Source organism: Harpegnathos saltator, unplaced genomic scaffold (genome assembly GCF_003227715.2).
Source record: "Harpegnathos saltator strain DR-91 unplaced genomic scaffold, Hsal_v8.6 scaffold121, whole genome shotgun sequence".
NCBI classification, from domain to species: Eukaryota; Metazoa; Arthropoda; class Insecta; order Hymenoptera; family Formicidae; genus Harpegnathos; species Harpegnathos saltator.
The window spans coordinates 960,425-978,155 of record NW_020229897.1 but is presented as its reverse complement, the minus strand read 5'-3'; the positions used below and the strand labels follow the sequence as shown (position 1 = coordinate 978,155).

At 37.5% G+C, this 17,731-nt stretch overlaps 4 protein-coding genes across 7 annotated transcripts; 2 read left to right on the top strand and 2 right to left on the bottom strand.

Moving 5' to 3' along the window:
• Nucleotides 1–246: 246 nt before the first annotated feature.
• On the top strand, nt 247–4,108 carry LOC105187649 (protein bric-a-brac 2). Of its 3 annotated transcripts, none has more exons than XM_011148585.3 (6): nt 247–752; nt 1,107–1,294; nt 1,382–1,558; nt 1,770–2,235; nt 2,914–2,973; nt 3,428–4,108. In XM_011148585.3, exons 2-6 carry the CDS (start codon nt 1,112–1,114, stop codon nt 3,871–3,873), a joined length of 1,332 nt encoding a protein of 443 aa, XP_011146887.1. In that variant the 5' UTR covers nt 247–752; nt 1,107–1,111; the 3' UTR covers nt 3,874–4,108. The 3 variants fall into 3 exon arrangements, with proteins under 3 accessions (XP_011146887.1, XP_011146888.1, XP_011146886.1); XM_011148584.3 differs by having other exon boundaries at nt 248–752; nt 1,767–2,235; XM_011148586.3 differs by lacking the exon at nt 2,914–2,973 and having other exon boundaries at nt 1,767–2,235.
• A 755-nt stretch (nt 4,109–4,863) lies between these two features.
• Nucleotides 4,864–7,662, bottom strand: LOC105187665 (odorant receptor 4). 2 transcript variants are annotated; one of them, XM_019843385.2, is made up of 5 exons: nt 7,087–7,662; nt 6,098–6,782; nt 5,751–5,858; nt 5,517–5,672; nt 4,864–4,988 (listed from the first exon to the last, which is right to left on the bottom strand). In XM_019843385.2, the coding sequence occupies exons 1-5, from the start codon at nt 7,378–7,380 to the stop codon at nt 4,933–4,935; spliced, it is 1,299 nt and encodes a 432-aa protein (XP_019698944.2). In that variant the 5' UTR covers nt 7,381–7,662; the 3' UTR covers nt 4,864–4,932. The 2 variants fall into 2 exon arrangements, with proteins under 2 accessions (XP_019698944.2, XP_011146912.2); XM_011148610.3 differs by having other exon boundaries at nt 6,171–6,782; nt 7,087–7,649.
• A 1,684-nt stretch (nt 7,663–9,346) lies between these two features.
• Srp54 (splicing regulatory protein 54) lies at nt 9,347–11,997 on the top strand. Its single transcript, XM_011148582.3, has 3 exons — nt 9,347–9,934; nt 10,129–10,897; nt 11,142–11,997. Exons 1-3 carry the CDS (start codon nt 9,613–9,615, stop codon nt 11,521–11,523), a joined length of 1,473 nt encoding a protein of 490 aa, XP_011146884.1. The 5' UTR covers nt 9,347–9,612; the 3' UTR covers nt 11,524–11,997.
• LOC105187648 (dual oxidase maturation factor 1) lies at nt 11,644–17,329 on the bottom strand. The gene is made up of 11 exons (XM_011148583.3): nt 17,186–17,329; nt 15,730–16,077; nt 14,317–14,374; nt 14,116–14,250; nt 13,811–13,912; nt 13,581–13,734; nt 13,072–13,283; nt 12,578–12,694; nt 12,378–12,472; nt 12,163–12,284; nt 11,644–11,826 (listed from the first exon to the last, which is right to left on the bottom strand). Exons 2-11 carry the CDS (start codon nt 15,964–15,966, stop codon nt 11,736–11,738), a joined length of 1,323 nt encoding a protein of 440 aa, XP_011146885.1. The 5' UTR covers nt 15,967–16,077; nt 17,186–17,329; the 3' UTR covers nt 11,644–11,735.
• Nucleotides 17,330–17,731: the final 402 nt, after the last annotated feature.

The following is a 17,731-nucleotide window of genomic DNA, read 5'->3' as shown; positions in this document are numbered from 1 at the left end:
ATTAATAACTTGCATCACTATGTTTTATTTTAATTAGATCAATAATTTATTATACATAATTTTTTATCTAATTTAATCAAGTCAATTTTTATAAATCATTGCATATATTCATATATTATAGCTGTTATATGAGTGTAATTGAGATAAGTAAATAGATATAATTATTGTAATCTTCAAACTCCATTACTGCAACGCATTGATATTATTAATTACATTGTTATATCTTGTTCTTTTGTAGATGGGTGTCGGAAAGAAAAAGAGAAATTTTATTCTGGGTACCAACAGATAGGAAGTGTCACACTGTATCGCGACGCCATTGCTCCGGGTATCGCGCATGCCGCCATCTCGGAGCGCTTCATAGTCGCATGATTTATGGCGCACTGGTTTTGTAATTCGCAAATAACAAAGTGACTCAGACTTGCTTAGACTATCGTGCGTAATGAGAGCCCTATCGTTGGTGTTGCGTCTAACATTTCCTCCTAAGTCCCGAAGAAAGTTCGAACAATGAAACCCGAATTCGAATGTTCTGTTTGTGAATTCTGTTTGTGAATTTCGCTTTGATGCTGCAATATAAACGACAGGTCTCACAAAATTCTAAAACGACGTGAGAGTTTCATCGTCGTAATTGCCGTCATCGTCGCAATACGACAGAGTCGTATTGTTAAAGCTTAATTTTTCGGCCCAGTGATACTTGAGGTAACTTCTTCGCAGGACCATTGAAGACAAAGAAATCCGTTGCACGGATCTAATCGGTAAACGTACTGATGTCTTTTTGCAAACTGTTAATTTACAAAGGATAATAATGTATCTAAATGATCTTTTAAAATATTATAAAATTCTTTTTGTTTTCACACTTATATTATGTATGTAATGTTCAATTGTATTATTCTATATCATCATCATAGGTCTACACAATTATTTCATTAAGTTGCTTTGACACTTTAAAAAGGCTGATATAAATCTTATTTATAGATTGTTACTTGAGATGTATATAGCAAAAACTAATAGAGACTGATACAAATAACAATATGAACAAATGTAACAACATAGCATTTGCAAACTAAGCTGCAGTTAAATATAATTTTTTTATAAAACATCTTTTACAGGTACAATGTCTAGCGAACAATTTTCTTTAGTATGGAACAGTTTTCCAAGAAATTTGTCTTCCGGCTTATATACTTTGTTGACGGATGAGCAGCTTGTAGATGTTACATTGGCAGCTGAAGGTCAAATTTTAAGAGCCCACAAGTTGATATTGTCAGTTTGCAGCACATATTTTCGGGAGCTTTTTAAGGTATTGTTAAAAAAAAATATTTACAAATAATTGTTTTTTCTTTTTTATTTTATTACAGTTGGCATTAATATTCTTTGTGTCACATAGATGAATTCATGCAAACATCCTATTGTCATACTAAAAGATATCAGTTATCGGGACCTGTCATCTATGCTGCATTTCATGTATCAAGGAGAAGTTAATATAAAACAGGAGGATATCTCCAGCTTTCTTAAAGTTGCAGAAACTCTTCAAATAAAAGGACTGACTGCAGGATCAGATGAGGTATGTTGTATTAAACATTCGAGTTTTATCTATGCAAATATATAAAATATTTTAGAAAATGCTGCCTGATGCTAATAATGTCTAAAGGGAGGGTTTACATGAAAAAGGAAACTTATATATAAATACTGTCATACAAAGAATAATTTATATTTCTCTAAGATATTTCATCAAGACACTATAATCTCTAACATTATAAGTTTTATTTCAGAAGCTCAGTGATACTCTTGAAGGGAAGAAAGATTGGAGAGACTTAGACTTTTATCTAGATAAGGATGAAGATAATCCTAGCCATACAGACGGAGGCTCGCACATTGCGGAGAAAGAACAATTAATAAGGAGACAACATGTTTTGACAGAAAGTTTAAAAGGAGGAAGATCTTTCACAGAACCGACATTAGGTGTCGGTGATATTAGCCACCAAGTTCACACAGAATCTGACGACTACAATCTCCCCGCAGACATACGGACGACTTATAGCGAAAAGTGTGCGAGCGCGGATGTACCGATCAGCAACGTCGAACCATTGGATTGCACATCATCAGACGTGAGTCAGCTGCAGAACACTAAACACGAACCACTGGATTACACGTTGGACACCGACATAGATGCTGAATACAACAGATCGTGCATGGTGGAGAAAGTACTATATAACTCCGAGGAGAACGCGCAGAGACAAGGTAGTGATCCCCCTTCTGCTCCCTGTTGGCATCTTGCGCTTGTAAAGACGACGACGACGATTGACTAAATCGTTAGACTGAATAAACGTCGACGAAACATCGTCATCCGGAGCTGAAACGCCCTTCGGCCAAAAAGAGAAATTTGCCGGCGGTACCAGCGGTACACCGGAGCGCCGGCGCAAAGGTTTGACGTACTCAAGTGTTGCCACGGATGGATATGTGTTACTTTATTATCGAAAATCATTATCACGTGTTTGGCTGCGACAGTTGCAAATTCCTACAAGCACTTTGTTACATACTCTTTGACTATAACCCCCGGTGTGGCAGTGTGATTCGCTAACGATTGACAACAACTCCTCCACGATTTTCCATGACAATTCTCTGACTATGCATTGAGATCTAGGGAAGTCTGTATTTATGACAGTTGACGCGGTTTTCTAATTTCACATCAAGACACGAAGACCGTGATTCGTTCAACTTGTTCGACGCCGGGGGTAAAGTCAAATTAGATTTTTCTACGATCAACGCAATATCACGTTTGCATGCTCACGCGAATGGGTGTTTCAAATCCGAGCGAGCGATGTGTATATCTCGAGTATACTTTCCGCATAAATTCATCACCAGGCACCTCATCTCATGCGGTCATGGATGTTTAGAAAAAGCGATATTGTCTTACAGATTTCGCGCCAGACACGCAGTTAGTTCCCTACAGTCAGAACTCACAAACTCAACCGTTCGGTACGTTTTACATCTTTGCCACATTTTGCTTATCTCATTCGCTCCTTTGTTTTTCTTCTCATTCGTTGGCCTGTACATTTGCAAAGGGAACCAACTCACAAGACATGTTCTTGTTGCAAAATGTAGATCCGAGCGATGATTTAGTTGCTCCTCTTGGTGTTTTCTGGATTGCTTTACTTCTGAAAACAAATACCATTTGTTTCTCTCTAAGTCACAGGATTTTACATTTTCACGCTATGGTTAAAGTACAGCTTTTATACCGAATACAGTGTCACAAATGTGCATAGATAATTGCCTCTGTTTTTTTCTCTTGTCACACATATATTCATATTTGGCATGTGTTTCATCACTTTACGTAAGCTTTCGATACATGAGAGTTCCTTCCTCGCAGTCGGACAGCACGTTCTCTTTCTCTCTCTCCTGGCTTTAATATTCTCGGATTTTTTCCCTTCAGGTCCAAGCAACGTGACGGCGTTTCAGGGTGATTATATGCCGTACGATGCATCGGTGAGCCCTAGTAACAAAGGTCGACGCACCGTTAAGGGTATACCCGGCAGCAGCTTACCTCTGGAAACAACGCTGCGTGTCGTTTCGGAACTAGGACCGACGCTCCGCTTTGAGCGCGGCAAGATGATACGCATGTATTCGTGTCCGTGGTGCCTCCGTCATTTCACGCGGAAGGAGAATCTCAAACTCCATGTCCGTTATATTCACGGTCCGCTTGAAAGTCTCACGTGTAAGCTTTGTGGTAATAAATATAAGAACAGTAACAGTCTGCGTGTACACTCCTACCTCTATCACAACGCCAAGCGGGATAAGCACGGCAAGCCACTCATGGACGGCGGCGGCAGTGGTGATGGCGGTGGTGGTCACGGTGGCGGAGACAGCGGTGTCGTGTGAACAGAGACCGGAATGAATCTCTTCTCTTGTATATGAACTTTCGCGGAAGACTTTGTGTGGCCGTCGTGTAAACGGTGTAAGGCCGGTGCAAGTATATAGCGTGAACGGCGAGTGGAATGAATTTATTATATTTATATTCGCGCACAATGCTACACTCGCACAAGTGTATCTAAATATTAAGTAATTACCGACCACACTTCAATACATTTATAGAAATAAAGCGCCTTATTATATACATGTTCTTGCAGACCTATCGCCCTCCTTTCATATCCATCGTCCAGATTTCGTCACTGAACTCCTTCAAGATCCACTGTTGTTTTTGAGATAAGTAAAAAATGTGGGGATGCGTGTGACATATCGTCCCCGTTATATAATAAAATAAAATTGGATTTCGAAGAAAACGATTGCATAAAATTTCATGTAGTCTTGAAAATTGATGAAACATCGAACATTTTTTACTCGAAATATAAATCGGATTAAAGATCGGATCGAAATATAAATTAAGTGCGTAAATTTACAATTCTCTTTCTTCACGGTAATCATAGCATTTGATGTTTCTCGAATATTATTAGATATTCTGTTTATATGTTTCTAAACGAAAATAAAGTCGAATTTAGAGTTATTGGATATGAATATACAATGCATCTTAAATCCTCTAAACTAAAATACTCTTAGTATTTCTTTTGTCCTTGCTGTTTATGGCATGCAACGCTTAGTCTTTTATCTACTGAAAATGTAGATAAAGGGATAAAACTATAAATAGTAAACTACAGTATTTATATTACAGTTGTAGTTATAAACAACTATAGATATAAGATTTAATTAACATTTTGTTAAATAAATAAAAGAATGGTAATTTTTTTATTTAAAGGAAAAATAAAAAGAAAAAGCTTGAGTCAAAGTAGTTTTAAATTAAGACAAACGAAATACACAATATAATAATTTTTAATATAACACAATTAATAATGTATTAACAATTTAATTACACTTTTCCAATGTCGATTCTATGCATTCGCTAATCTTTGCTAAAGAAAACAGTCGATACGCAGTGTCGTTTATTTAGACTCGTCCAGTGATTGCAAAAGAAAGAAATAAGACATAGTAGTGTTCAAAATCTGGTAAAAAAAGCAAAATTAATTTTAATTAAATTAATTTAAATTCATTTCAGTTTAAATTAATTTCATTTCATCAAATTAAATCCACTTAAATTAATTTTAGATATGGTCAATAAACAGATATAAAGAATCGTCTGAACTCTACAAAAGATAGGATTGAAAGAGGAGTTGAAAAATTATTGTTGACAAATGCAAAAATGTTTGTTATGGAATTTTTATGAAACCCTCTCGGCAAAAAAGAAATTACTCACAAAGGATTCTTACGTCTGTAAATACTTTGATATTTTCATTAGGGTAGTATTTCATCAAGTAAATCGATACAGCAAAATTTTGAAGTTGAACTTATTGTATTCTATGCTGTTCTTACAACAAATTCTCGCAGATTTTACAATTGATGCGAGAATGCGAGATGTGAGGAAAATATAATTTGATTTAATCGCATGATAAAAATCGATAGTGAATTGCTCAGGCGATAAGCTTTATTGAGATTTATTCAGCTGTTGACTGCATATTGATTCAAACACTCACGTTGATAAACATGTTGACATTTACGGAAGACACTTTTAACGCAGTTATAACTATTGGCTTTTGCAGCATCGTCACGACAACGCCTACTCTCACGTGACAATCGAGTTTGGAGTTCGACCATTCGCTGAAGTAGATTCCCTCGCGGAAGTGCTCGCTCTAAACATTCGAAATGATTGACTTCGAGTCAAACAACGATCACTCGTCTTTAAAAGTATCGTCGATCGAGACACTCACCGCGCTCGTGACGAGGCTGCCATACCAAGCATAGATGAATGTTTGCAGCAGTTTCATCACCATGAAAGAGCCAAACGAGCAGAATTGGTTGACTGTCATGTCTGTAAACTATTCCCAAACAGAAGAAATTTCTAAAAGACATCTTAAAGATGTCTAAAAAACATCTAAAGTCTTCAAGACGTCTTAAAAAAATAAGACGCCTTTTGAAACCTTTAAGATATATCCTTTAGAAAAAAAGTTCATGCTATTTGTTATGTTTTTTTATTAATAAACAATTATTTATTATATTTTTGTTATTAATAATCAATTATTGTAACGAAACTGCAACGTATTACAGTTCGTGTTACCTCTAACAGGATAACAAGAAGAAATCCTTCTCGTTTTCTTGTGTCTCGTCATGCGCGATTCAATCACACATACCGGATACACCTCGAAGATCAATGCGCACATTAGCACAGCGTTGGCAAGGATCATCCGTAGAATAATGATCCCATAGACATCCTCCAGTAGACGCACTGACTGGAGCAATTGCTGATATGTCTCCGTGCACGTCTTCAGCACTACCAAGAATACATCATCGGGCTGCGGACTCATCAGCCGCGCAGACATGGCGTGCAGTATCGACGAGATCTGGAACGTGTAAAAGCCGAAAAGATTGTCGACCGCGGCGATGGTAAATACCATCCACCAGCTGCTGAGCACTTGATACAAATACTGTAGATAGAAGAGGGGACCACTACTTGGCACCGACCATGGGAACTTCACCGGGTATGGCCATTTGTATCTCACGGCGATCGCCGAACGAAAGATGACTGGCCGGATAATCACGTTAATTACCGAGGGCAACACATACGATAAAATCGTAAAACCTAACATGAAGCTTAATACATAAGACGGTCTGGCGAACGTGTACAAAGAAGCGAGCATGGTCGTCTTGGTCCTCTGGTCTCGTGCCAGTTCCTGCTCGAAGAGATCATTCAGCGTTTTGTGCAGCTTGAGCAACTTCTTCCGTTTCACCAGGAAACAACACGACTGGAAGAAAAAACAAACGAGCATGTTGTGTTCACCCACTGATTAAAATAGGATTATTAGAAATTCATCTATTTGGAGAAATTAAATTGTTAGCCAGCTCATAATCGCAAATTGGATTGGAAATGCTTCCAAATGAAATATTTTGTACAGTAACTTTCTTCAAGAAAATTCTTTAAAGGGCAAACTCCGTGAGAATTTTTGAGTATAAGTTATTGAGATGATTTCTTTAACTGTGTGAATAGCCTTTAGACGAACGAAAAATGAACAACGTCTTCTACATGCATATAAAGCACGTTTTGCTTACCATTAAAACAGGCGTGAAGATACTGCTGGCCAGGCCGAAGCACTTTGACACGATCATTAAATTGTCAGAGTAGTCCCGGCAGAAGTTTATCACGAAGACAACTTGGCTGAAACACATGAAGATCACCAAGATGCCTATGACGTACGACTGAACCACGGAGCGGACTTGTAAAACACCACCGAGATATAGTATTCGGTGAATACGACGAGCATACGAGCGATAACAGTGCACCGGGACGTCATCGACCGTGGTGGTTGTCAGTATATCCGGGGATCGCTCAGGGTGGTGATCCATGGCTGATAGGATAATGGGGAGAAGTCTGACAGGATTATCGGGCAAGAACAACGTATAATATTGCTAGAAGTTCCCGACAGAAAAAGAGCGCGTAAGTGCGCTCTTGCTCATGGAGGGTTGCGCGTAATGACGCGAACGAGCTTTTGATTTTATGTCTTCGAAATGCATGCCTCGTCAAATTGGTCACGGAGGCGGAACAATCGTATCTTCGACGTCATTTCTCACAAAGTACTCTTTCTGTCACCTTTCATTTTACGAATAATCAAATCATCTTGTTATAGCTATGAAATATTAAAGATCAACGAGATCGATTCTCAAGGAACATGACCTCGCGTCGAAAGTAGTTGAGTGTAAGGTTGGCAAGAGAACGTCGACACGGATTGTTACAAAAAAATTTGCGTAAATAAATGAAAAAGTGATTCAAAGATATTTACGGGTTTGTTCTTAAAAGATGGAAATGAATGAGATATCGATATGGAAAAAATTTCCGATACATGATAATATCCTGTGAAATTACTCAGAACAATAATTTCAAAGTGAAGTTTACTTTAATTAATTAATAATACTTAAATTAATTCAATTATTGTTATGGATCTTCGCAGGTTCTTACTTAAGTTTTTTATATTACCTATATATTTTTCGGCAATTTATATTTTAGATAAAAAATTCTACTTGTTGGAACTTGTTGGAAAAGTTAAAAAATATTAATTGTAATAAGCTACTCTTTTTGAAAAAAATTCAAATGTGCTATAATCGAGTCAATATATCAGGTACCAAACGTCATGATAGCGGCGTTGCTCCGATTCGATTTTAGTTATGAATACAGTGTATAACCACTGATGAAGTAATGCTAAAGACTGTCAGCCCTGGGTAAATTATTTCGTTGGCAAAGGGCCTCGCGGGGCCTGGAGGTAATTTAAGAGTCATGAGAGTACCGATCATTTCAGCTATACCGAAGATAACACAACATTTGTATCTCTATCTTGTTTCTATGTCTTGTAGAATTTAGTTTTCAACTTTGAAGTATAGAGAAAGGGGAAGAGGTAGTCCCTGAGGGCTTATAATTGACGTATATGTGAAACTTCAATTGTTTCAACTTGTTAACTCCGGTTTTATTTTTCAATTAATTTTACTCAATACTTTCAATTAATTTACTCAATACTCAAAGGATGATTACCTCTGAGGTAGGAATATAAAATTTTCTGGCATAGGCCGTACGTTGGATACTTAATTATTATATTGCCGGAGAACAAACAATCTCCTTCCCTGGCAGTAAATATAGAATAAATATATATGTATATGTATAAGTAACAAAATTATTGCTTTTGCTCACAGGCATAGGCAATACATGTGCTTTATCTCAAAAACACATCGTAAATTAACAGATTAATTCTTCAGTTAATTTTCCTCTGAGGACAATTCACACATATTTAATAATTTAATGAAGTCGTACATATAACGACGTAAGAAGATCTTTAAGATTAGTAATTTAATAAAACGAGAGTGATATAATTTTCCTCAACTTACGCAACATATGCTGCAAAGTTGTTTTGAAGGAATATAACATTAAGAAATTTGTTAAATCACTTTATAAGGAAGACTATTACAAATCGTATATTTACTTAATAAGTCTGCTACATGATAGGTGAAAAATACGTTTAAGATTATACGATAAGGGTCGGTTGTTCCAACTTCTCGGTAAGTTAACTGATTGTTAAATCATTTGTTTTTCCTTTAATTTAGACATATCATTTAAATAAAACATAGTGTTAGTTACCTTCTCGATACTTTCCGATATCTTTTTCCCATTACTCCATATCTGTTACCATTTATGCTTATTCGAGCTCTACAGCTTCATATTCCAGCTACAATATTCCTAAGAGGGCGTTAGCGTTCGGAGAGATTTCTTTCTTTGAATCTCGTGAGACCAACGATCTTTATTAGCGTCTCGTCAGTGGTATAGCCAATTTCAGCTCGTCTTTTTCTCTAATCGTTGTTTAGTAAGATCGAGTAAAATAACGAGAAAATTCGAGTAGTGTTTTCGTTGTGGGATAAAGTGTAATTATTTTGTAAAAATTTACACTTGCGCGCAACCGTTCATAATGCAGATAATGTTTGAACGATAAATATGACGTGATTTAGATAAAATCTGATTGAATGAATCAATATAACCTCGTTCCGCAACTTTTGTTGTGCTTTGTTGAGTGAATCGAGCGGTAAAACGTGTCCAGAATGGCGGTCGGCTCGACGAAAGTTGTTCAGGTGACTAACATCGCACCTCAAGCTACCAAGGACCAAATGCAAACTCTTTTCGGATATCTCGGCAAAATTGAAGATATCAGATTATATCCTACGATCAGAGACGTTGCCGTACCCGTACAGTCACGCATATGCTATATCAAGTTCCACGACCAGGGCTGTGTTGCTGTGGCGCAGCACATGACTAACACAGTCTTCATCGACCGTGCACTTATTGTAATCCCTTACCAAAATGGAGATATTCCGGATGAACAACGTGCTCTAGAACTAACCAACAATGGCACAGTTGTGCCAGGCAAGTATAAAATATTACAGAAATATATGGAAATATAAATTAACGCAAACACAAATATAAAATACTTGACAGTTTGAGACTATAACTAGAGAGGTATCAGAATATATCATAAGATCACAGAATAATAGAATAGTGTCTAAAAATATAAAGCTCTACGAACCTATAATTATTTACAATTTAATAATTTTTCTCAGGTCTCTACCCATCAGAACCAAAACTGCCACCAAATGTGGTGAATGCCATCGAAGGTATCCCTCCAAATCATGTCATCACTACTATGGATCCCAAGCTGGAAGCGAATGGATTGCCACCTTATCCACACCTGCCAGGCCATTTGGATAGTAGACGTATTGAGGAGATTCGGCGGACACTGATAGTGGCGAATCTGGATGCGTCTGTGAGCGCTGAGCAGCTATTGGAATTCTTCAGCAACAACAATGTGGAGATCAAGTACCTGCGTATGTGCAGCAGGGACTCGGATACTGAACATTATGCGCTAGTGGAGTTGTCGGAGCAGGGTGCTGTAGTTGCTGCACTGTTGTTGAATGGCAAATCGCTGGCGGAACGTCCGATTAAGATCTACCACTCGACCCAGGCAATTGCGAAGCCGGAGGCGAAGAGTAACGAGGCCGCACAGAAGGAGATCGAGGAGGCAATGTCGCGGGTGAAGGAAGCGCACAATCTCATCTCGGCGGCGATCGATCCTATGATCGGCATGCTCTCCAAAGATAAGCGCAGTAGAAGTGGCTCGCGCAGTCGGAAGTCCCGTTCACGCTCGCGCGGCCGCAGCCGGCGCTCCAGATCGCGCAAAAGATCGCGGTCACGCCATCGACGCTCGCGATCTCGTCATCGTTCGCGCTCTAAACGTTCTCGATCGAAGGAGCGCCGGCGCAGCTCGCCATCGCGACGACGCAGCGGTTCTCGCAGCCGCCACAGATCACGTTCCAGATCACGTCGATCAAGGTACTAAGGGCTTTTCGCAAGTCTATTATGTTGATGTTGTACACTTTTATCTATTTGACTTACGACTTCGAGACATTGTAAAACATCTTAACGGTAAAAACGTATTTAAAAAAGATGAAGATAAAAATTTTATATATTTCTAAATCATTATGTTGCGTTAGTATATTGCAAATTCTAGCACACTTAATAAACAGACATTACGCAGTGAACTCGGAGGGAAGATTAATCTCTCACTTAATTGCAGATCACGTCGATCACCGTCCAGATCGAAGGAGCGGAAAAAGAGATCGCCCCGACGTCGTAGTCGCTCACGTTCACGTAGCAAACGTTCCAAGTCGAGATCTAGACGCTCGCGTTCTAAATCCAAGTCCAGGTCGTCTAAATCCAAGTACTCTGATAAATCTAAGGACAAGGACCGGGAAAGGCGCAGTAAGGATAAGTCGGACAACGGTAAGAAGAGCGACAGCGATCGGGAGAGGCCCGAGAAAGAGAGCAAGAGTGAGAAAAAGAGGTCCAGCAAGGAGAAAAAATCCAGCGACAAGTCAGAGTCGAAATCGGAGGAGAAGGGCAGATCCGCTTCGGAGAGCAATGACAGCAAAGAGAAGACTGCCGAATCGGAGAATTAAATGGGACAGGTTATGCGACTTGACGAAGTTTCATTCAATAATTTCGTCAGTTTCTGAAAATCTTCATTTATCTTTATGTATTGATACAGTAACAAAAAAGAAGAAAAAAATATACAACTTCACATCATTTGAGAGCTTCTTCCTTTCGGATGCGATGATCCATTCGCTCGTTGATAACTAGAAGCCATCGTCAATTACTGGCTGGTTGTCGCTTAGGCTTTTGGCTTTGTTCGCTTCTTTCTCGGGACAGGCGGCGGCTTGATAACGTCGTCGCTTATTTCTATCATAGGTGCTTTGGATGGCCTTTAAACAATCGTGAGAAACAGTGTGCTATGATATGCGATTTAATTGTAGCGTGTGTTTTAGTCTAATATATAGAAATTTATTGCATATATGTGTAATAAACTTCTATACATAAATATAAATCAGTTTTAATGTAATACATAGAATAAAGGCAAAATTATCGAGAGTTTAGGAGCCGGTGTTTATAGCAACATTTTACATATGTTACTTTGTAATAACATGCGAACAATGAGTCGTATGAAAGGAATGTGTCTCTCAACGAAAGAATACTTTCAAACAATCATATCTTTTACTGTTAAATTATTTTTTATATTGTCTGAAAATGAAGAAACATACCCAGCAACCATTTGGTTTTCGTAAATGGCTACGTCGTCGTAAATCTCGATCTTCATAGGTACTGGGGCGCGAAAGAGCGATTTTTGTGCATTTTTTATGGTTGATCGTCTTTTCAGTACCATCTGCAATTTTTTTTATGTATGTTGATTAACTACCTTCTTTTGCATTGCACATTCCTTTGAACTGTAAAATGTTTTCTTAACATTATTTCTTACCATTCCAGTGTTTCTTCTGTCTTGTGTTGAAGTCATTTCTATCGAGCTGTCCATACGAACATTTTTGCGCAATATGTCATCCATTTGGCTACCCCCTGTTGATTAAAACGAATATTTTCTACAGAACGCTTCAAAAGCTAAAGCCCTTTCGGGACATTCCACACAAGTAATTAAGTTAAAAGTTTTCAATGTTTACTCACGCATTACTAATTCGTCATATTGGCCGAGCGGATCTATCTCCAAAAATGTGGATAACGTATTGGGATAACGTAGATCCATGAATATCATTACGATCGCCAGAAGGACACATAGTATACCTGGAGATGCATATATATAGAAGATATATATAAAAGTAACAAAAAACGTCACCAGTGTAGAAAAGATTATTCTTCGAATTTTGTTAAAAGGATAAATTAAGCAAGCGAGTCAGTGACAACGATTTTGTTGCTGTCAATATTGAGTTTGGTGATTTAAGAATTTAAAACAAGGAAACGTGGAAATTAAAACTACTTTACGTAAATTTTAATTGTGTTAAGATGCAAAATCTCAAGAATGTCACCTAAAAAAATAAAATTTTAAGGATCACACACACACACACACACACACATACACACATACATATACACATCAAGATTAAGATTATTTCAAGTCCTAAGATCATTTCTGCAAATAGATCATTGATCTGATCAATCACCGCATGTAAAAGTCATCCAGAAGTGTGTGCCCAGCGTGATCCTAATGGTGTCTTTCTCGAAAGGGATCACAAGCGGAATCGGATTGTGCACAGAGATCCACACGAGGCAAGTCAACAACTGTAAGCTGCCGATTATGCCGATTAAGTAAGCGGAATACCGACTCACAGATTGCAGGAAAATGTTAGCCAAGATCCAACAAGCGAAAGCCGTCCTGCGAATCATGGATAGTTTCAAATTTTTACGTTGAAGTATCTTTCTAAGAGTAGCTTTATTTTAAAGAAAGATCTCTATGATTTCTTATCTTCATTTACAGATTCAAGATTATAATGCTATTAGGATTTTGCTTTGTGACAAGTAAATATGCAAAGATATTTATTTCTTCATCTGGCTTATTACTCGTGGAGCTCATTCAAACTCGAGTTTGTCTTCTCCGTGCTTCAACATGAGCAAAAGAAGCAGAGTGACGTTTTACATAGTTCTATCTCACATCTCCATTTTTCATACTTACCAAAGCAAAATGTGACAATACCAGCCAGCGGTTCGATAAAACCGCCCGAATCGAATGCCTTCCCCATCAATAACAAAATATTCGGCGATCCATAAAATGGGAATCGGCAAACCTCTCCTTTGGCTTTCGCGGAAGGTCCTCTGTAGTAATCCGGCTACAGAAATTTTCATTTACGTTATTTTATGTGGACATTGATGAAAAATGGAGTATTTATTCGCAATAATATCTACCATAAGGCCCGAAACCGATTCTACCCTGATCCCATGTCCAAGGAAATCTTTCATTGTAATCGATCGTTTCCATCGCGAGCGTTGTGTTTTCTTTTGGTTCAGCTGAAAAACCCTCGATAAAAGTCTAACGAATTGTGTCATGTTTTACTAATTTTATCTTTTTATTTATCATTCTATCTTTTATTACCTATTCTAAGTCATTTTATTTCTCCAATTTTCCTTCTCGCTAATGTATTTTTTATGTTCAACGTGAAACTTTTAACGAACTCTGTTACCTTGATTTTCGACTCATTCTCACGAATTACCTTTCAACGTGATGTTCACCGATCTTAGTCCTATTTTGACTTCCAATCGGGCCTCGATTTCCTCACCCACACCGGCCCGATAAGGTGTTGTACTATTTGCTCTGCCATATTCCCATTTCTGACCAAAATTCTCCACTGCAAAATTGATGTTCAATTAAACTGGTGAAATTGAAAGTCAAAAGTTCTATTTGAAGTATTCACCGATTAGTAGACATCCAATGACGATGCTTAAAGTGACCTTGATGGTCATGTAGATGCTCTTGATAATCATGTAGGTACAATAACGAAAAATTAGTTTTAATAGTATATTGAATATTGAATTTATGCAGGAAGAAAGTTTAGAATCTTAGTGAAAACCAGTTCGTGTGAAATCACTATCGAACGTCCCATTTTAAATGCTCCAGGCAAATATTTCGAAAAATATGAAAAACACGGGAAAATGTTTCAGACAAAAGTTGCATGGTTTGAAGGGGGCCACATGATGAAAATATGGACTTGACCTTGAGTGACCTTTTTAACGCCAGGTTAATGTAATCGATGTTTTTTTAAATAGAACTCCCTTTTTTTTATTGCATATTCTTGTAGCCCTTGTTAAGAGGTTTTCAAAACACTACCTATTTTTGTCTTTTGCCTAAGCCATTTCCAAGATATGAAGTTTCAAAGTTGACATACCGCCGGCATTCGCATTACCCGATGTACATCGCGGGGAGATTGAAGTATTCTACTGTCTCTTGTCTGTTATTAATAAATGCTTTGAATTCCATTTCAAGCCACTAGTACGAATTTTTTATCGACATAGAGCGCTAAATATTATTATTCGCCTATTGCACTTTCTCTCGCTGATAAATCTTATTTATATATTTGGGTTATTCCTACAATTGTATTTCTGATTAGTTTTATAATGCTCGATTATCTTCCGGAAAAATGCCGGTGATATCAACTTTGAAGTTTCATATCTTGGCAATAGCTTGGGCATAAGACAAAAATGGGTAGTGTTTTAATAACGTCTCGACAAGGGCTACAAGAATATGCAATAAAAAATAGGAAGTTCCGTTTAAGAAAACATCGATTACATTGACCTGGCCTTGAAAAGGTCAACTTAAGGTCAAATCCATATTTTCATCATATGGCTCTCTTGAAACCATGCAACTTTTGTCTGAAACATTTTTCCGTATCTCCCATATTTTTCGAGATATTTACCTGGAGCATTTCAAATGGGACATCCTGTACCCAGACAGCACAATGTCCAAAACTAGGACATAAGACGTCTTTAAGACGTCTTTAAGACGACTTAAAGATGTCTTATTTTCAGACATCTTAAAGACGACTTAAAGATGTCTTAAAGACGTCTTATGTCTCAGTTTTGGACATATGTGCTGTCTGTAGTATTTAACGCGGTATTAAGTACAATGAATTGTAAAATCAATATCTAAAGAGAAAGAACTCCAAAGTAAGTTTGTGAGATTATTTTCGAAAATAACTTTTGGAACATAAATATATTCATTGCAATTTTTCATTAACTGATTCATATAATATGACGCAAACGTGTATAAACATTTTGAAAAAATCCATCAGTGATATTTCAAATTTATAAGAAGTTTTCGTCGTACTTACTTGTCTTTTCCGGTAACTTGGTATGATACTAATATAAGCAATCGAGATAATGACGAAAACTGCGATTAATATGGTCTCGATCACGTCCACTGTCACTGCGGTATGATGCGGAGAATATATCGCGGGAAAGCCCTCTAATCGTCCGAATTGAAAATTGCCCATTTTATGTAGCACCGCTAACAACTTCACTATTACTTTATATGCGGAGAGTCCAGAAATTGAGTCAAGGGGGACCATTTAACATCTGAATAGCGTTGTTCGTAATAGTGAATATACAGCCTCGGCGTTACAGCTTTATCTGAACTTCTCTTCCGGCTTTCCTTGTATTTCGTGGATGATGACTAAAGTCTCGTTATCGTTAAGTTTCCGCAGTTATTGCAGAAACCAGTATCGCGTGTAGTTACATCAATATAATACATAATTTTACGTGCTTAATATAAATTAATATAAATAATAGAAATACCGAATTTTTATTATAGACATAAAAGGAATTAAAAATTTTCATTTTGTACATAATTGAAATTTCGAATTTATGGACGTAACATTATGAATGTAATAGAAATACAGTTTTTATTATACATATAACGAAAATATTAATTTTTCATTATAGAACTAATGAAAATTTAATTCTCATTGTGTACATAATGGAAATTCAATTTTCATTATATAATACATAATATAAATACTAAATTTTCATTATAGCGATAGTAGAAATTATTTCATCATGCAGAACTTCATGACGTACGTATTAGAGATTCTGAGTTTTTATTATATTTCAAGTTATGTACATACACAGTTGCATACACGGTAAGCATATATATGCACACACACACACACACACGTAACAGAGGTTTTCTCCTCTTTCCCGTATGCATCCGTTTTTTTGTGTTTCACTTCATTATTTTATATATATTTTTTTATGACAATTTTTTTAATTGAAATTTGCATCCGCGCAAGTGATATGTTAAAATTCACATTTATATGAATAGAAAGAAGTCTGAAAGCAGCCATTGGGCCGGATGTTCCGGGGCGCTTTTCCGACGCGTCCTCTGAGAAAATTTATGCTCACTATAGGTCTGTTTTTTATCGCTGAACTAGTGTATATTCAGGGAACATAAAAAGAAATAGATATACATCTAGAAGTTAGTGAAAAGGAGAGAAGAAGAAAATAAGTGCAAGTTAGTACAGCCAGTTCAGCAATAGAAAACAAACCTCATGTCTGCCCTGATGGTAACAGCAAAGTGTGCACGATTCTTGTTCATTCCACTTTCTTACAAAAATAGTAAGAAGAAAAGTTAGAAAAGAACAGACGATCGCTCTTCATCTTTGTCTCACCACCGATGAGCAGACCGTGCGGCAGGAATAGCCACAAAGTGGGTCAGCGGCAATCTTATCGCTAAGCGAGAATTCTTCCCATTTTGCCTCTTCGCAACTGACAAATTCTAGCAATGACTACCTAAGACTGTCAGCCATGGATAAATTCTCGTATTGGCCAAGGGAGCCCCAAGGGCCCTGAGATAATTAAAGAGCGATGATAATATCGACTGCTTTAGATACGCTCAAGATAATATAGCCAGCAATTATTGCCGTTGCGAGGCGAGGGGAAAGACCACAGACTTCTAATATAACTAGACTGCTAACTCCGACTCAATACATGACCCCGAAAAGTATGTACCGTCCTGGTGTCCGACGTTCACGTCTGATTGGTTGAATCAAAACACATTTCTTCTAATTGGATGAACCATATTACTTACATACCCTTTCTCCTTGTCCAATTCACGCATGCACAGATGTTTGATTCTCTTAAGCCAGCGGCACACGGTGCTTGTTTTCGTGCTGGATTGCTTGCTGCATGAAAATACTGCGTTCTGATTGGTGCATTTCCGAAGATGGATGGAAATCAGAGCGCCAATTAGAACGCAGTATTTTCATCCAGCAAGCAATCCAGCACGAAAACAAGCACCGTGTGCCGCTGGCTTTAATTTATTGCACTAACAGTGCA

Excerpts from the sequence above, each read along its gene's own strand:
- Srp54 (XM_011148582.3), top strand. The coding sequence starts at position 9,613 with ATGGCGGTCGGCTCGACGAAAGTTGTTCAGGTGACTAACATCGCACCT. Across the intron at positions 9,935-10,128 it reads CAATGGCACAGTTGTGCCAG|GTCTCTACCCATCAGAACCA; the intron begins GCAAGTATAAAA and ends AATTTTTCTCAG. Across the intron at positions 10,898-11,141 it reads TCCAGATCACGTCGATCAAG|ATCACGTCGATCACCGTCCA; the intron begins GTACTAAGGGCT and ends ACTTAATTGCAG.
- LOC105187649 (XM_011148584.3), top strand. The coding sequence starts at position 1,112 with ATGTCTAGCGAACAATTTTCTTTAGTATGGAACAGTTTTCCAAGAAAT. Across the intron at positions 1,295-1,381 it reads ATTTTCGGGAGCTTTTTAAG|ATGAATTCATGCAAACATCC; the intron begins GTATTGTTAAAA and ends TGTGTCACATAG. Across the intron at positions 1,559-1,766 it reads TGACTGCAGGATCAGATGAG|AAGCTCAGTGATACTCTTGA; the intron begins GTATGTTGTATT and ends GTTTTATTTCAG.
- LOC105187648 (XM_011148583.3), bottom strand. The coding sequence starts at position 15,966 with ATGGTCCCCCTTGACTCAATTTCTGGACTCTCCGCATATAAAGTAATA. Across the intron at positions 12,473-12,577 it reads ATATGACGAATTAGTAATGC|GGGGTAGCCAAATGGATGAC; the intron begins GTGAGTAAACAT and ends TTTAATCAACAG. Across the intron at positions 11,827-12,162 it reads GAAAACCAAATGGTTGCTGG|GCCATCCAAAGCACCTATGA; the intron begins GTATGTTTCTTC and ends GATTGTTTAAAG.
- LOC105187665 (XM_019843385.2), bottom strand. The coding sequence starts at position 7,380 with ATGGATCACCACCCTGAGCGATCCCCGGATATACTGACAACCACCACG. Across the intron at positions 6,783-7,086 it reads TCTTCACGCCTGTTTTAATG|TCGTGTTGTTTCCTGGTGAA; the intron begins GTAAGCAAAACG and ends TTTTTCTTCCAG. Across the intron at positions 5,859-6,097 it reads TTCTTGTTATCCTGTTAGAG|TTTACAGACATGACAGTCAA; the intron begins GTAACACGAACT and ends GTTTGGGAATAG.